The 16623-nt window shown below is 36.2% G+C and overlaps 2 protein-coding genes across 2 annotated transcripts; one reads left to right on the plus strand and one right to left on the minus strand.

Moving 5' to 3' along the window:
* Positions 1–7011: 7011 nt before the first annotated feature.
* PADG_08679 (uncharacterized protein) lies at positions 7012–7444 on the minus strand (the record flags this gene model as incomplete). Its single annotated transcript, XM_010765679.1, has 3 exons — positions 7012–7136; positions 7287–7331; positions 7402–7444. The coding sequence occupies 3 exons, from the start codon at positions 7442–7444 to the stop codon at positions 7012–7014; spliced, it is 213 nt and encodes a 70-aa protein (XP_010763981.1).
* A 6166-nt stretch (positions 7445–13610) lies between these two features.
* Positions 13611–14994, plus strand: PADG_08681 (uncharacterized protein; the record flags this gene model as incomplete). The annotated part of the gene is made up of 2 exons (XM_010765680.1): positions 13611–13826; positions 13924–14994. The coding sequence occupies 2 exons, from the start codon at positions 13611–13613 to the stop codon at positions 14992–14994; spliced, it is 1287 nt and encodes a 428-aa protein (XP_010763982.1).
* Between the last annotated feature and the right edge of the window lie 1629 nt (positions 14995–16623).

The raw sequence follows: 16623 nt of genomic DNA on the forward strand, positions 1-16623 counted from the left end.
TATAATTTTTATAATATAATTGAAAATTTCAATTATATACTGATGAATTGCTCATTAAACAATGAGATATAAAAGAAATAAAAAAATACTTATTTATTTAATTAATTATTTTTTTTCTATTAATATTAAATTAGAAAAAAAGTTTTAAATAAATTTATAAAGAAAATAAAAATTATCATTAGAAAATAAACTTCAATCTTAAATAAATATAATATTTAATCTATAAAAGTTAAAAATATATTTTTAATAATATTTTTATTAATATTTCTTTTATATTAATTTATTATTCTACTTTATTTTATTTTATTTTGCAATTGTATTGATTTATATTATTTTGTACTATATTAAATTTACTATATTATTATATAAGAAGGTATTTATTTTATTTAAATTAAAAAAAAACTAAATTATAATTGAAACTATAAATATATATTTTATTAAAAGATTAATATATATTATATTATTCTAAGATGAAACTCTATAAATGTATAAATTAATTATTATTTATTAGTTAGATTAATAAAATAGTTAAAATTTTTATATAACTATATAGATATTATAATTACTGACTGAATATATTTTAAATAATAATAATAATAATAATATCAATAATATTAATATTAATTCATATATAATTTGTAATCTATAATATACTTATTTAATATTTAATAACTGGTAGTAATTTAATTTATAATTATTTTAAAATTTGTAATTCAACAGAGCTATAAAGTAGTAAATTAGTAAAATTATTAAGTGATAAAAATTATTAAGTAATTTATCATATTAGTAAGTGAACATAGATTAAAAAGTATTAAAAAAAGCCATCTGCACTATCAGAGAAAGTGAAAAACTTAAAAGTAAATATTATATATACACTTTGACTCAGTATATATTTATATAATTTTCATATAATTATTTTAAGTGTTTCAGTATAAGATAGAAGTATCAATTGTGAGATAAAATTGTAATTCAGAAAAAAAATAATTTAAAGTTTTTAATTTCTTTATTTATTAATTAATTAATTATTTTCATTATAAAAATTTCTTTATTTGAGTTTTTAAGTTAAAATTAAGAGATCTATAGAAGAAAATAACTGAGAAAATTAAAAATTTTTATTACAGTACTATTACTGATAATATAAAATAAGATTAATCTACTTTAATTCTCAATTAACTATATATATCAGACTATTTATTCATTCTTATATTTCAATTCTCAGGTTAATATTCTTATTATAACTATTAAGTTAAATAGATAAATTAATTTTTTATCTTATTATAATTAAGTCTCTAGACTAAGTCATAATATTTTATATTTATATATATATCTGATTGAGCTTCTTAATAATTGTGATCATGCTAAATGTTTAAAATTTTTATTAATTTTTATTTTTTTTTATTATTCTTATCTTCATCATAAAGCTTTTTTTGCTATTCTTTATCAGAAATTTGAGAATGCTATTTAGAAGCTTTATAATTAAAATTAACAATTGCAGACTAAATGTCAATCTTTGCAGACTAAATGTCAGTTCTTGCAGACAGCTCTAAACAGTTTTCAATTTCAATTTCAATTGCAATTCTATCTGAAACTATTATTATCAGACTCTAAAAACTTCACTGATCAAACTCTGAAATTTAATATCTAACTTCTCTCAATTAAAGTTAAATTATATATTTATCAAACTGATTGAAGATTCAATTACTTAGTTCTACTACATCTACTTGAATCTAGATTCAAGTATATAAATGATAATTCTTTCTCAGCTAGCTTGAGCTGAAGAAGCAAGTGATTAAAACTACAATTCAATTTTCAATCAACTTTCTCATGTATATGACAACTTAAATAAGGTAATTATGATGAAAAATAAATTATATAATCTAAAGTAAAGTATAAGTGAACTTCTAACAGTTTATATTATTAAGTTTAAATATAGTCTCTATGAGATCAGAGCTCAGAAGTGATTAGATTTATTAAAAATCTCTTAATTCTATCAAGATCTCAGTATATCAATCTGCAACTATTTAGCTCAGCAGTTAAATATACTTTAGATTTATAAGAAATTTCTATATATTGTTCAGCAGTTAGCTTTCAATTTCTTCTATTCATTCTCATCTCATACATCTTAGCAAACTAATTGCTCAGCTCATCATGATTATCCAGCTTATCATAATCGCTCAGCTTGCTATGATTACTCTGATTCTATGAATCTGAACTAAATTAATACTTTCAACTTTTTATATATTTCTTGATTATATACTTTATTGATTTCATCTTCTCAATAAGAAAAATATTATCAAAAAGGCTATTATATACATTGTGAATCTAATAATTAATAAGTTGAAACTGTCAATTCTATCTATATTCTTCTAAGTTTTATTGCTATCAAACTGCTAAATAAATTTCAGTCTTTAATCAAGAATCAGATAATGATTTAGATATTTGTAAAATATGAAAAAAATATATAAGAATCTAAAAAATGATAACTAAGATAATCAATCTACTGATAAGCTTGATGAATTTTATTTTGCTCTTTTCTTTTATCTAACATAACTGCTTGAAAGCAAACACTTTTTTTAAACTAAAAAGTAATATTATAGTGCTATCACTAATAATATAAAATAAAATGATTCACTCTGATTCTTAACTATCTATATATATCAGACTTCTCATTCATTCTTATATTCTAATTCTCAATTTAGTATTCTCATTGCAGCTATCTAGTTAAATAGATGAATTGAGCTTTTTTCTTATTATCATCATGTCTTAAGACTGAGCAATAGCAATTCCTTGAGATCACTTAACAATAATCTAAAGACTTTAATGATTAAAGTTATATATCAGATCTCAAGAATTAAATAAGAGGGAAAAAAAAGAGATATGTTATGAAGTGTACATATTGACTTTCTTTTCATTTTATACTTTCAAAGATCTAGCTCTTAAAATTAAAAAATAAAAATAGATAATCTGTGCTATATGCATCATTGTATAAAAATAGCTAGCAGTCAACAAACAGATTTTGAAATTTTGCCTTCTTTGTATAGAACCTGGATTGACACTGTAAAACCAAGATGGATGATAGATATACAATTGACATACTTTACCACCAAGCAAACATGCAAGCATGCATGCAAACACGAGCAAGAATCTACAGCTAACACAATGGTGTCTTGTTGTATAAATGTTTATATATATATATATATATATATAAAGCATTGGCCTGGTGCATTCAAGGGCAATTCACCAAGAGGTGAGAATATGTAACCTTGAAAAAAGTGCTTGAAGGGAGTACCTTGGAAAACACTCATGATAGTTAAAGTAAATTCTTGTCCAAGATGTTTCACATCAAATGCAATCATTCAACTTTTGTTTGTGTTATTGTTATTATATTTTGTTCATTCTCCTCCCGTGGCATGACTATGAACTAGAGTTATTTGATCTGAAATGATCATCCGTGGCGGCAGGTTTGAGAATTTAATGGTCCTTAGTGATGTTGAGGATTTTCATGGAGAAACAGTCATGTGCTCTGGGAGTTTCATATCCAAATTTGACCCGAACAAGTAATTTTTGCTTAAATATTACCAACCACAACACAATTGACTGAGAGTCAGCGGGTGAATTGAATACCTATTTACCTGAAGAGTATTGGTAGTTAATAGATGAATGATATATATGTGTATTTTATATATCAAAATACATGTAGGTAGCCCAGACGGAGGAATTTGTTGAGGAGGTTAGGAGCATGCAACCTGCCTTTAAGCGGCTTATGACCACAGTCGGAAAATTTTGAAGGAAAATATAAAACCCCGCCATCAGGGGCAACGGAGGCAACGGTATAGAAGCGGTGGAAGTGGACCATGAGGCAAGAATTTACTCCCTTCCGTTCATGTCTTAAACAGCTTGAAGGTTTTTCGATCTGAGGGTTCAACCGAACCATGGGGAAGTTCAAGGCACAGAAACGTTCAGGAGGAGACAACATGTGTAAGTTTATCTGCTATAATACCAGTGTATTATTGGTATGAAACAAACTGATTGCCGCTACTTGTTATGTATGTACCGAACCAGATACTAAATTCTGTTATATACTGTATAGTTACGCATCCAACAGAGCCTAGCTTCATGAATCAAATTGAGAAGATTGAGGATTAGCAGAACAAAGGAATTTACATCATAATTATTGATTTCTCAGAACCTTCCTTTCACCCTCATATCTTTTTTATCCATAACTCAACTTCATAGCCATGTATAGAAATTCACTGTAGTCATCATCATAGTCATTTTCTGAATAATTTCATGGCTATGACCCATCTTCACTTGATTATCAAATTGTAGACAACCAGCAAAGAAATGAAAAGAGGTATTGAACATAATTTATGATATAATTTATTATATTAAAAGGTAACTAAAAATAAGTGTGAGGAATATTAAATCTTTATCATGTGCCAGAGTCAATTATTATGTGCTATTATTGATGAAATATAGAGAATTTTGATTTATACTGCGATCAGCTGCTCAATGTTTCTCATTTTTTTCTTCATATAATATTGTGCATTTTAATACATTTTGAAGCATCTAATTAGTTTTGCTTACTGCAGCATTTCTCAACGCCTTGTGAAGTTAATCTTGTAACATTCAGCTGCTATTATCATTAAAAGAATAATGAATTTCATTTCCTTGAATTCTACTTCATTCTTTTATTATAAAGAATAAATGAATCTCACTTTTAAGCTGACTCACTTGGCATCTGCTGAATCAATTAGTTTGCTCTACTCCACACAAGAAGTTACATTTAGTATATTACATATGAAGAAGTTATTTGAGAGACTATTTACTTTTTTGCCCTTGTTATTAGTGCTGTAGGACTCAGTTTGAAAAGCATCTATAATTTTTTTTTAAATTTTCTAGAAAAAGATTACTTGGTTATATATAATATATAATGCAGAAAAGATTATATTTTCTAGTTTATTTACTTCTTTTTTTATTAAATAAATAAATTATAATTTTAAATATAATAAAATATATGAAATTAAAAGTATATATTATTAATATATATTCAAATGTAAAGAATTCTAGCAATAATAAGCACTAGCAAACTGACTTTATTATATCTTTTACTGTAAAGAAAATAAAAATTAAATATCATATATAATATAAAAGAAATAAATATATAGATACAAGTTCATACTATATATAGTTACATATATATTAATCAAAAAATATATATTCATTAAAGTGAAGAAGAACCTACAAAGATTAAAAGTTAGTATTTAAAATATTTTTAAAAGATATATTATATATATATATATATATTTCTAGCTTTAAATTATTAATCTAGATTTAGAAGCAACAGGAATTAAAGATTAGAAATCAGAAGTTAATAAGCAATAATGATAATAAATAAGAATAATAATAAGTAAAGAAAAAAAATAATGATTATATTTTAAGAAATTCTTACTTGAACATTAATTTCAGAGCTTTTTAATAAGATTTTGATATTAAATAAGTCTCTAAATATTCTGAATTTTCACAGCTATATGGTAATTGTATTACTATATGAAAAGAGAAGTCTTGATTGAAGAAACAGCTATTCTCTGCCAGAGAACAGTTATGATGATGAAGTAACTATGTAGTTATAGCTGTAACTAACTTATTAACTTCCATCTCTGAGAAAGCTTAGCTAAAGCCTTGTGTAAGGCTTGTTCTTGTTTAACATTTCTGGGTAAGATTGCATACAATCATCTTTAAAAAGCTACTATTAAGTTGTTAAGAAAACTGTAATAATTTAGATCAAGAGAAATGAATTGAGAATCCTTCTTTCTTTATTAGTAATTGATATATATAATCACAGAAGATTTTAAACTGATTATGAAATAATAGTTCTTAAAAAGCATCTCTTGAGTTGTATCTTACATGATTCCAGAAAGGATGAAATATATGTATTACATCAAAAGCATTCTCCAGATAAGCAGTGCAGGATTGCCATATTTTAACTTCCTGCTTTAGTCTGCAAGTACAACAATTTGTAACTTGCTTGTCTGTATAAGTGGAACAGAACAGGAAATGAATTAATAAGTTAAAATAAACATAACATCTCTTGAAATATGCATGCGAATTCTTATGTTGATTTATTTGAACATATTCACTGAAATAGGAGAAAGCCCCGACGGTGTAACTATATGTATTGTATATTTTTAATGTACTGTACAATACTGACAATATATACACGTACAATATCTTTGCATATAACTTTATCTGGGGCCAAGCCATCCTTAAGCGCAACAACAATCCTTCAAGCCTCCCTTGGACATGCATTTCGCGCTTCCCTGTTCAGTCGCCTTTACCGGCTCCTGATTTGCTACCAAAGCTAAGCAGCCAGACAACCCCCCCATTGACGCAATGAACATCGTGGGAGCGGGATCCCTCTTTCGCACTTTTGTGCTCACGCCTTTTTAACCCCACGTAATTCTGTTCTGAGTGGCGGCCCTCTAATTAGTAGTCTGCTGCTTCTTACATCTACGGGTGGGAAGAAGAACAATGAGGATAGAGCATATGAATTGACGTTTCTTGTTAGATTGGATGAAATTAAATGTTAGGCGGATTTTGAAGATTCACTCCGTTGACGATTTTAAAGCCTGTCCCGTGGACCATGGTTCTGGCATGATACTTGTGTAGGGGTTATTTCTAGCCCATGCGAGCCTCGAGTTGAGCCTCAATCGATCAATGAATGGACGCTTCCATTGGGACTTTGAGTTTGTCCCTGTGAATACCGATTAAATCAATGGTATTCCTCACTCTCTTGATCTTGGAGGGACGGCGTTTCAAACTTCTTTGAGTAAAGGATAAGAAGTGTTTTTGCCCTTTTGTATGTATCATCATGTAACTAACACCAGTGGCAACGCAGGTGAAAGAAGGGAAGCTCAGCTTTTCCCGAAATTAAGGTTATTGGCCGTACCAACCAGAATCTACCTTGCCTCTCAAGGGTTCCCCATGGGACTGGGGGGAAAATTCTTTCTGCTACATCCTCCTATGCTTCCCTTTGGCTCGGAATGATGGGTATGATCCATTGTTGTTGGGTACGGGTGGGCCGACGAGAAGCGGATGCCCACAGTCGTTTATGGATCTAGAGCTTTCGTTTGGGACTGGTCGTAAAAGTTGATTAGCGGTTGATATTTGTTAATTATTCTCGATCCATTTCGTAAATTCATTCCATGGATTCACGAGGGATAACTAGTGGTTATGGATGAGGGTTTTTTGGTGCTTGTAAATATTTCATTATTTCATATACGTACGGGGTGAATAGGAAGTTGGTTGATGCACTTTACTTACTTTATCTACTGGAAACTGTATCAGCAGCCGGAAAATTTGTTTGAGAGGACGGGACATGATAACTACATAGTCACATACTGAAGAAGAGGACAGCCCTATAGATCTCAACCAATGACGACATTTTAAAGATTCGACGTCGTAACTGGAGTTCTCAAAACTTCAAATGTTGTGGTATAGTTAACTAACTAAACCAACCAAAAGCCCCACAAAACTTCAAGCCGGGCGGCTTGCGACGATCTGACACACTGTGACAAGCTTGTGAGGGTATTATTTCGATAGAGCATCGTGATAACATATGACAGAATGTTTCAGAGAACTGTTTCGACATGCTGATGAATAAAGTAATTCCCATTCATTTTTAAATTTGTTCATTCACTCCAGTTTCGAGATACACGCGAGATTTAATTAACAATGACCCAGAGCAAAGCATAAAAGTGGTCATATATGCTTCTTTGAGAAAGTGAACTTAGTCAATATTTCGCTTCTATGTATTACATTGAATTAATTAATTCCCTATGTTTCATTCTCCTTTTCAATGAGTGTACAGTACCATATGTGGTGAGCCATGTTGCGTCATTATTTAATGCCTGTCATGTCCACTCCACCTAACAGCATCCCGAATATTGAAACCGTGTAAATGTAAAATAAAAGATAAGCTGAATAGAAAAATGCATTCTTTCAGACCACGCGTTTGGCCCCTCTGTTTCAAGGTTGCATGAGTTCACAGCTGATGAGCGGGATGTAATATTTTCTGACTGGTTATTCTCAACCATCAAAAAGACTTGCACTGTTTCAGGATCGAAGCTTTCTGCTAGATTATTCTCCATGTTTGAGTAAGGGCTAAGAATGACCTTAGAAGCTAGTTGAAATATTCACAGCAGTTCTCCTTTATCAGAAATAGTTCCGGTCTTCTGGCCCTAGGAGCTGGTCAGGGCTGCCTGTCTCACCCTCCCCATGCTGTCCGGGGATCCCAGGGGACTTAACCACAGAACTTTATGGATTGAATGTGAACGGTTTGTCGATGCCAGCACCAGGCGCTGGCATCGTTCAACGTAGTACTTATCAGGGCTAACATATAAATATCGTCGTATGCTGGGAAATAAGGTAAATGAGTCTAAATATTCAGATTGACTGCACATGCCAGTAATCATGTTGTAAAACATATTCAACTTTTTTTCTCTTTCAATCCCCCTCACTTGCTATATGCAAGGTCTTAACGTGTCCTGTCAGTACAGGGTTATGCGTTGCTCAGCGTCAATACGAGAAACCCCCGGATGTGTCTTTGTTGCCATCTTGTTTGCATTTCTTTCTTTCGGCCAGGCAGTCAAAAGATGTAGATAACGTTTCCCCACGTCTCTTCAAACATTGCTAAGAAGTCGGAACGCCTTGTCTTGTACAGGATATAGTCCGTTATGGTTTGATGATTATACGACCTGGGATCTTTCTTGCAATGCCACGTTCCATATGAGACAAAGAGTTACTTTATTGGCCTCCACATCCTAAATACTATTCGGGTTGTCGGTATGGCAAAGGGAGGCTATATCAAACTCACAAATACGCCATGCTTCGCTGGGTAATTCCATGTCAGGTACCAATTCAATTGCTTATCCCTTGTATTTGGCATCCATGGGTAGAGGTGCTTGTTGCTTCAGGAGTTCAAGCAATAATGAAGCTATAACCCTCTGTCCTTTTTTGTAAAGGTCACTAAAATCGATTGTTTGGACTTAATCGTGGAGAAAATGTGTTTGAATACACTTAATCCTTAATCGGAGTTCCTCACGCGTCATTGCAGACCATGGGGCTCTTTTAGAACACTGTGCACATTGACAGGGCTGAAAATGCCCACCATCAGCCCCTTTATGTCTGTGTTCAGTCCAAATAATGGTTAGAGATAGATAAACGAGCATAACCAAGCTGAATCCAAAGTTTTGTCCTGGCTAGCGTTGTGTGTTGCAGGGAGCTGTTACTCAGTAATTAACTTGAAATGTCAGCATTGTATCACGCGATAACTGTCAGGAACCCCGTTTCTGTCAGACTCGCTGCTCAGTTCAAGGTCTCAGACTCCATCGTTTTGGCCGCTTGGCAGCTGAAATTGCTGCGTTCCGGCGGGAGAGTTCCTCGCCTGCAGATCTGATGAGGGTTATGGTCGGGATGGGAATGGAATGAAACGAACCACCGACAAACCACGTCAGGAGGAAGTGGAGTGGAAAAAGGAGATATACTGCAGAAGACTGGAGAGTGGATTTAATTAAATCAGTACATATATAGTTACACCTCATGTAGTTTGCTTCTCCTCCAAAAGCCATCAAGGCGCTGAGATGATTGCCGGGAAATTTTCTACAGCCCTATCCAATCCATTCAAAAGAGGTTAATGGCGGTGATACGATGCGATGAATTGCAAGCTAAGGGAAAGCAATGGATATTAATAACATTGAAATATACTCCACATAGCATTATATGTTGCTTTGTGCGTTGTTATTTGATGGGGGTTCTCTTTGATGATTGATCAAGGGACAGCAGATCCAAGAGGCAAGGTTGTTATCACTTAAGTTTATACGGCCGCATCAGGGCAAACTGTTTGTTCTGTTCATTTCCTTCTTTCATCATTTATATTTTCTTTCAGGCTTTTCCAGAAGGATGGTGTATTCTGGAAGAGAGGGATTTTGAGGGGAGATAGCCAGTACGTCGCAAAATCGCCCTGAATAGAAGTATTCTCTCTTTAGCTGCTATGTTACCTATGTACTGTCGGTTGTGCTCCGTTGTAGTAACCTATTACAGATGATCTTGCTTGTATGTACGGAGTAATTTAAAGAATATATCATGTCATCTGTATATCTCCCTTTTCATATCAATAATCAGCGCTCTCACCATAAAAATACAGGACAGAGAGAAGGGGAAAAAACATCCTTGGTTGTTTGCTGGATATAAACTGGGAAAGGTCCTTTTTTTCAGGCTTTGAGCTTGTCAGGAGGATATTTTCTTTCCCTTTCTGGCAGCCAAGGGGGGAAAAGTCAAAAGTCCTCAGGAGGGAAAGAAAAGCAGGAATTCCAGTTCTGCATGTCTGAGAATCAATGCCGATGAGGTGCATAGGTTCGGGAGTTCCTTGGGTGGTTTACCTTAGCGTCGCTAAGAAGATGAGTGAAATGAGAACTGGCCTTGGGCTCCTGAATTTGGTGGATCTCATAGAGGTTTAACTACATTATTAGTAAATTGAGCACGGGGCCTGGAGTTACAAGAAAACCCATCCATAAATTATATAATTCACGAAATTATGCTTCCATCTCATTCACGCGTCATTAGGTTGACTTTTAGATATTTTAATTTTCTTTGTTTTTTTGAAGAATCGAGAGGTTATCATTTTCATCGAAGCGAGGCGGCGCGTTTGAACGCGGTGAAACTACTCGTGACAAGTGATTATTACCTCAGGGCCAAGATATCCATGGATGTACGGTATCTATAGTTATCGATTTATTAATAGTAGAACTGATGAAACTGGGTATTACAGGAGATATAGGCCGTTACTGGAGCAGTTCGAAATCAACCGTCAGCAAGATACAGAAAAGTGGAGGACAGAACCAAGCCAGGAACCAGCCAGTAGTAGTGAATGGGGTAACTTACATACAGTTAATAGTTATTTGCAGTTGAGTAATTCAATGCCGTGGCTGGAATCAAGATTCGTTGGTAGAAGTGGGTAGGGAAGTAGACCTTTACCTAAAGGACCTGACGGAACCCAGGCTAGTGACCAACCAGACTGGCAAGGGAACGGCAACTGGGAACAGTACCAGTTACCATACATTATTACGCGTTGTACATACATACATACGTACGTAAATACATACGTAAATACATACACGAGTACGCCCCCAACGCCGCTGGCCAATCATACCAAACAGGCCGCGTTCAACAAGTTCAACTGAGCTTCCAACTTGAGGCTCCAACTGGAAGCACGCTATCACCGATCAGGCTAGGGCCAGCTTCCAGGTTGGCAGGAACTTGGGTTGGTCTTCAGCCTTTAACCTCACCTTCTCCGTCACTCGCCGTCTCGCATCCTCATATCCAACCCATCTGCATCTCTCCCTCTCCCTCTCTCCCTCTTTTCTTTTCTTCCTCTCCCTTCCCTCTCCTCCCCCTTTCCTTTTCTCCTCTCTTCTCCTTCCTGTGTCTAAACCTCCTCTCTCCTCTCTTCTCTTTTCTCTCTTCTCTCTTCTCTCTTCTCTCTTCTCTCTTCTCTCTTCTCTCTTCTCTTTCCCCTTTCTTCCTCTCCTCTCTTTGGAGAGACTTCCTCCAATCCGTCCTCCTCTCCTCTCTTTTCCCTCTCCCTCTCCCGTTCCGTTCTCCATCTCTCCTCTCCTCTCTTTGTCACTCTACTCAACGGCGGAGAACTGGTGATTTGGTCTGTCAGCCGGTGGCTGGCTTTCGTTGACTGAGACCCAGTCGACTTGTGTCTCCTACCTTTCTACCATTTCTCCTTAGACGCTCCCTTCAGGCCGTCTAATTTTCCGTTGGTCCTCAAATCCTTGATTCCTCAGCGACAATTCTTGCTCACTCTCGTAATTCTCCGTCCTCGATAACCTCTATCTCGGTCGACTGCTCCGTCTTGATTCGATCTGTTCTCTTCAATTGTGACTTTTACAGTCCTCCCCACTACTATTCGTCTACCTCCCCGAGTTAGAAGAGAGGGAAATAGGGAAAAATAGGAAATTAGGGATAAAAAAAGCTTTGCTTGCATTATCGAATCTGTTCTTGATCCGGAGCCCTTTCGCCCGAAAGGTAAGCTCAATTGTTAATTTGCTGGGCGGTATTTTTCTGTTGTTCCCTCCGTCTCTTGACTTTTTATTTTTTATTTTTAAATTTTTTAAAATTCTACTTTTACGTTTTCATTTGTTGCAATACCCCTTTGTATGTTGCTGCACCAATTGCTCCTGCACGGAGTTATACCGAGAGTTCAAATGTCAACTGCCTGCTGGATGCCCAACCTCCTACACCCTCGCGACGCCAATCCCATCTCCGCCATTCTCTTGTCAGAATCTTTCCGAGAATTTATATTTTTGCCTCATTCCCCAACACTTTGAGGAGAATGTCATGAAACTATTGTTCTGGGTTGCTTTTTCCTAGCTCCGGAGCCCCTCGAGGATGAAAGGAAACATTTGGTCAATATTCCAGATTTGCAGACTAGACGGATCCGAAAGAAGAGTCCTGTGCTTGTGACTGGCTCTGCTATGTCACTGGTTATATGGGGGTAGTTTAGGATATACGCGTTTTTTCTCTGTGCCGCACACCTTCACTTGATTTTTCAAGTGAATGAATGATACCTAGGTACAGGAATTAAGCTACTCGGGCGATACTTGCCATTGGCTTGAAACCTCTACACTAGACATAGATCATTCCATCACGTCATCTCATTTAATTGTTTCAGACCTTCATTTATAACCTCTCATTTGTGTGCATTATGTATACTGATCATACCATCATTGGTAGGCCCCAGCGTTAACGCCATTGAAACCTTCCCTGCATTCATCAGGCATTGTTTTCACGTCAAAGAAGCTTCTACGCTAAAGTCAGGCAAACCTCGAAAGTATGCTGTGATTCCTTCCCGAATTCGCCTAACAAATCTTCTCATTTCCATCTCATTCTAGAATCAAGTCTTCCACATTTGGGGCACAATTGACTTTATTATTACTTGGGCAGGCTTTGCAATTACAGTTTGTGGAAGCTTCTGTTTTCCTCATCAGAGATCTAGGACAATTAACCTGTCGACTCGAGAAAGGTGGAGACGTTGACTCGTCGTTCACCTGCCTAGCTGCTATAGCTTTTCGAATCCATTATAACCCAGGCTCTAAATTCGATGACACGACAGTTGCTAAAGTAAGGGTTATTACGTGCCCTTCTTGGTAAACGTCAAACTGGGTATGTTTCTTATTCAGATTCTCGTGTCTAAATATTCTGATGCTATTTTCGATGCTATAAGCTCGACAGTCGATTTCGTGCTGACATTGAATGCATCATCTAGCTTTCTCTCCAAAAATCTCCATCTGGTCGATTGGCCACTCCTTTTAAACGTGCCGATTATTATCGACACAACTTTCCTTAATAATTCCAACCAACTAATTTTCAATCTTTATATTGTCACTTAATAGACGACTGTCACTCTCTTTAACCTTCGTCGTTCCTTTTCGGCTTTTCAGATATACGGGCTATATTTCACATCCCTCATTCGAAACAATACGCAAAGCGTATTCATTTTGAAGCGACCTTCGAACTTTTCGGATCCTTCAACACGTATCAATATGGCTTATCAACAACACCCAAGCTCTTCGTTTCAACCTTGCGACACCTATTTCGTAGAACAATATGAACCGGAGTACCCTGCTCCCAGGCTTGGACCTAAGGAGCATGCTAAAGTCATTGCTCGCGAACGTCAATTTGCCATCGCCGACGAGTTGTCAAAACAAGCTAGCGATGAATACCAAGATGATATTCTGGCTCACATGCTAGTGATGGATGTCAGTCTCCCTATAAACGAAACCCACACCTCCCCCCACCAAACCTTTTGCTTTCATTCCTCTCTCTTTTATACATCTTGGCTAACGTCAAAACTAGTCAGCAACTCTACCAGATGTGGACTCTATTGATATCCAAACCGAAATTCAGTGGTTTATGCGCCCCTATCTCCTCGACTTCCTCATAGAAGCCCATACCGCTTTCCAGCTCTTGCCCGCTACCCTGTTCCTTACGGTCAACTTGCTAGATCGGTATTGTTCCAAACGTGTGGTGTACAAGAAACATTATCAACTGGTTGGATGTGCAGCACTGCTTATTGCCGCAAAGTATGGAGATAGGAAAGATCGGGTTCCAACCATCAAAGAGCTTAAGACAATGTGCTGTTCTCAATACGATGACGATATGTTCGTACAGATGGAATGGCATGTTCTCCAAACGCTTAGTTGGGCGATAGGTCACCCCACAGTCGACGGCTTTTTGCAAATGGCGGTGGTGGACACGCCATATGACCCGGAAGTAGAACACCTTTCACTCTACATTCTGGAAATATCCCTGTTTCATAGGGACTTTGTCTCTAAACAATCGTCGGATCTTGCCCGGGCCTCGCTTGCTCTTGCTCGATGTGTTTTGAACCGTCCTCAACCACGGAATTCCGACTGGTCATCTCATTATGACTCGTTGACCTTGGTGAACCTCTCTCAGCACTTGGTCCAACCATCGCTAGTTCTTTCCCGAAAATACTCATCCGGGCGTTATTCTCGGGTGTCGAGGCTTTTAGAACAATTCCTTGCTCACCAGACATCGATTCCTAAGGCCTATAACAGCCCGCCGACACCTTCCCCTGATTCTTCCGCTGAGCAGCTGAAACCATATAATGGGGAGATTGGGTTAGCTACACCGCAGAAACCACAGAACCAGTCCACAATGCCAAATGGATATCTAACCCCTCCAATAACTCCTGATAATGAGGCGTTCGTTATTGCGAGCCATGCGAGCATCCCAAAACCAATATCTGGTGTCATCCATGCTTCACCCACACCACCTTCCAGTGCTCAATTTCTGCAAGGTTATCATCAACGCCCGGATGAGAACCCCTACTGCCAACATCAACATTTCAGTCAACAGCCAGCTGTCGTGTACCACGGGGTCTTTTTAAATGGACAGGTGTAGGAATAAACGTGTTCTTTTTATCTTGGACATGGTGAGCTTTAGGCACGGAAGCTCAAGCAGTACCACATATACATATGCCAAGCAACTTTCATGTTTCCGTATACATTCGATATTAATCCATATTGATACAGTGCTTCATCCAAGTCCACTTAAGGCTGTTCTCCGCCATAAGATTTCCCTTGGGCAAGCAGCAGATATCATCCGATATCATATAGGTTTCGAATGACTGAAAAAAGCCTTTTCTTCCACATTTCGTGTGATTCCTACCGTTGCATAGCAGCAATTGCGGTTGTGGATCATACGTGCATGTCCTCTTGTTTTTATTTGACCATTTCATGCTTCTAATTAGCCTGATATCATCCATCATGGGTGATTCTATTTCTTCCTCTAGCATTGCAAGCGCGAGTCGTTTCTAATCCAAGATCAAAATTTATTTCTGTCCATTGTTTCATTTTAAAACATTTTCATTTTCTTGCTCTTTTATTTCCTTTGTTAGTGAAGCGTTTCGTGAAATCCATTCATCCATTCATCTCTCATCTTTTAACTTCTTTGACTACCACTTATCGTCTCCTTGATGTCCTGGTTCAGTTTTTGTTTGTCTTCTTATTGCATGCAAGTGAGTAAATGTTGTGTGGTCATCAACGTTTCCTCGCTACACCTTAATACTGTTTTGAATATATATATACCTCATAGGAAGGAATGCTTCTCCTGTCTCAGCCACTCGTGGATTGGGACCATAGTGGTACATACCAAGGCATTGGGGAGCTTCAAAAATCAAAGAAAGCTGTGCAAAGGCTGAAAAAGCTGGAAAATGGGGAAGTAGGTGAAGCAGGAGTAACCCCTGACTCTAAAAAAAAGCTTCTTTTTTGTGTTTTTGTTAGCTTGTTTGTTCTTAACGCATTGCAGTTAGCAATGTTCATTTGTGACGTGAAGAAAACAATAGGAACAAGTGAGGTGGAAACAGCAGATCATGGCCAGAATGAGGAGGAAAAGAAATACGTACTGTTTACTTCAAATCTGCGAGTCTACGTGTCTGATTTTTACATCGTCGAATACCTTTTGCGTGTTTTTCCACGATTGAATTTCTATCTTTTCCTTTTCAATTTCCTAATCTTCTTTTTATAAAGCATAACCCCTTTCATCCTATTTTCTATTACCCAAGCCCCTTTTGCCTCCATCACTATTTTCCCTTCCTCTTTGCCGATATGCATTACCCCCATCCCATCACCAATTTATTGTGCGACGTTTTCCATAAACAGAGAGCAGAGGAGAAGCCTACAGGCAGCCAGGAAAGACCGTATATATTGGCTACCTGGTTCTTAAATTTGCCCTCCACAGACAGAAAACTCCGCGAATAGCTTTCCCCCGTTTTAGGAAATTATATAAGAGAGGCTTCGTGGATTATCTTTTAGGACATTTTTCTTTTTGCTTGGATATGTGTACCTGTATTTCTGTATTTGTAGCTGTATTTATGAAAATGGGCAAAACATCCATAACATGTTAAAAAAAGAATAGGAAAGACGCATTTGATTGAATCATAGTGTTAATAAAACGTAGCGCCAGTCAACCCAGTATATATATAGCCAGTTGTGCTATTGCAATCAGTGTCCTGTACTCCATATGAGGAAA

The sequence above is a fragment of the Paracoccidioides brasiliensis genome (genome assembly GCF_000150735.1).
Source record: "Paracoccidioides brasiliensis Pb18 unplaced genomic scaffold supercont2.30, whole genome shotgun sequence".
NCBI lineage: Eukaryota > Fungi > Ascomycota > Eurotiomycetes > Onygenales > Ajellomycetaceae > Paracoccidioides > Paracoccidioides brasiliensis.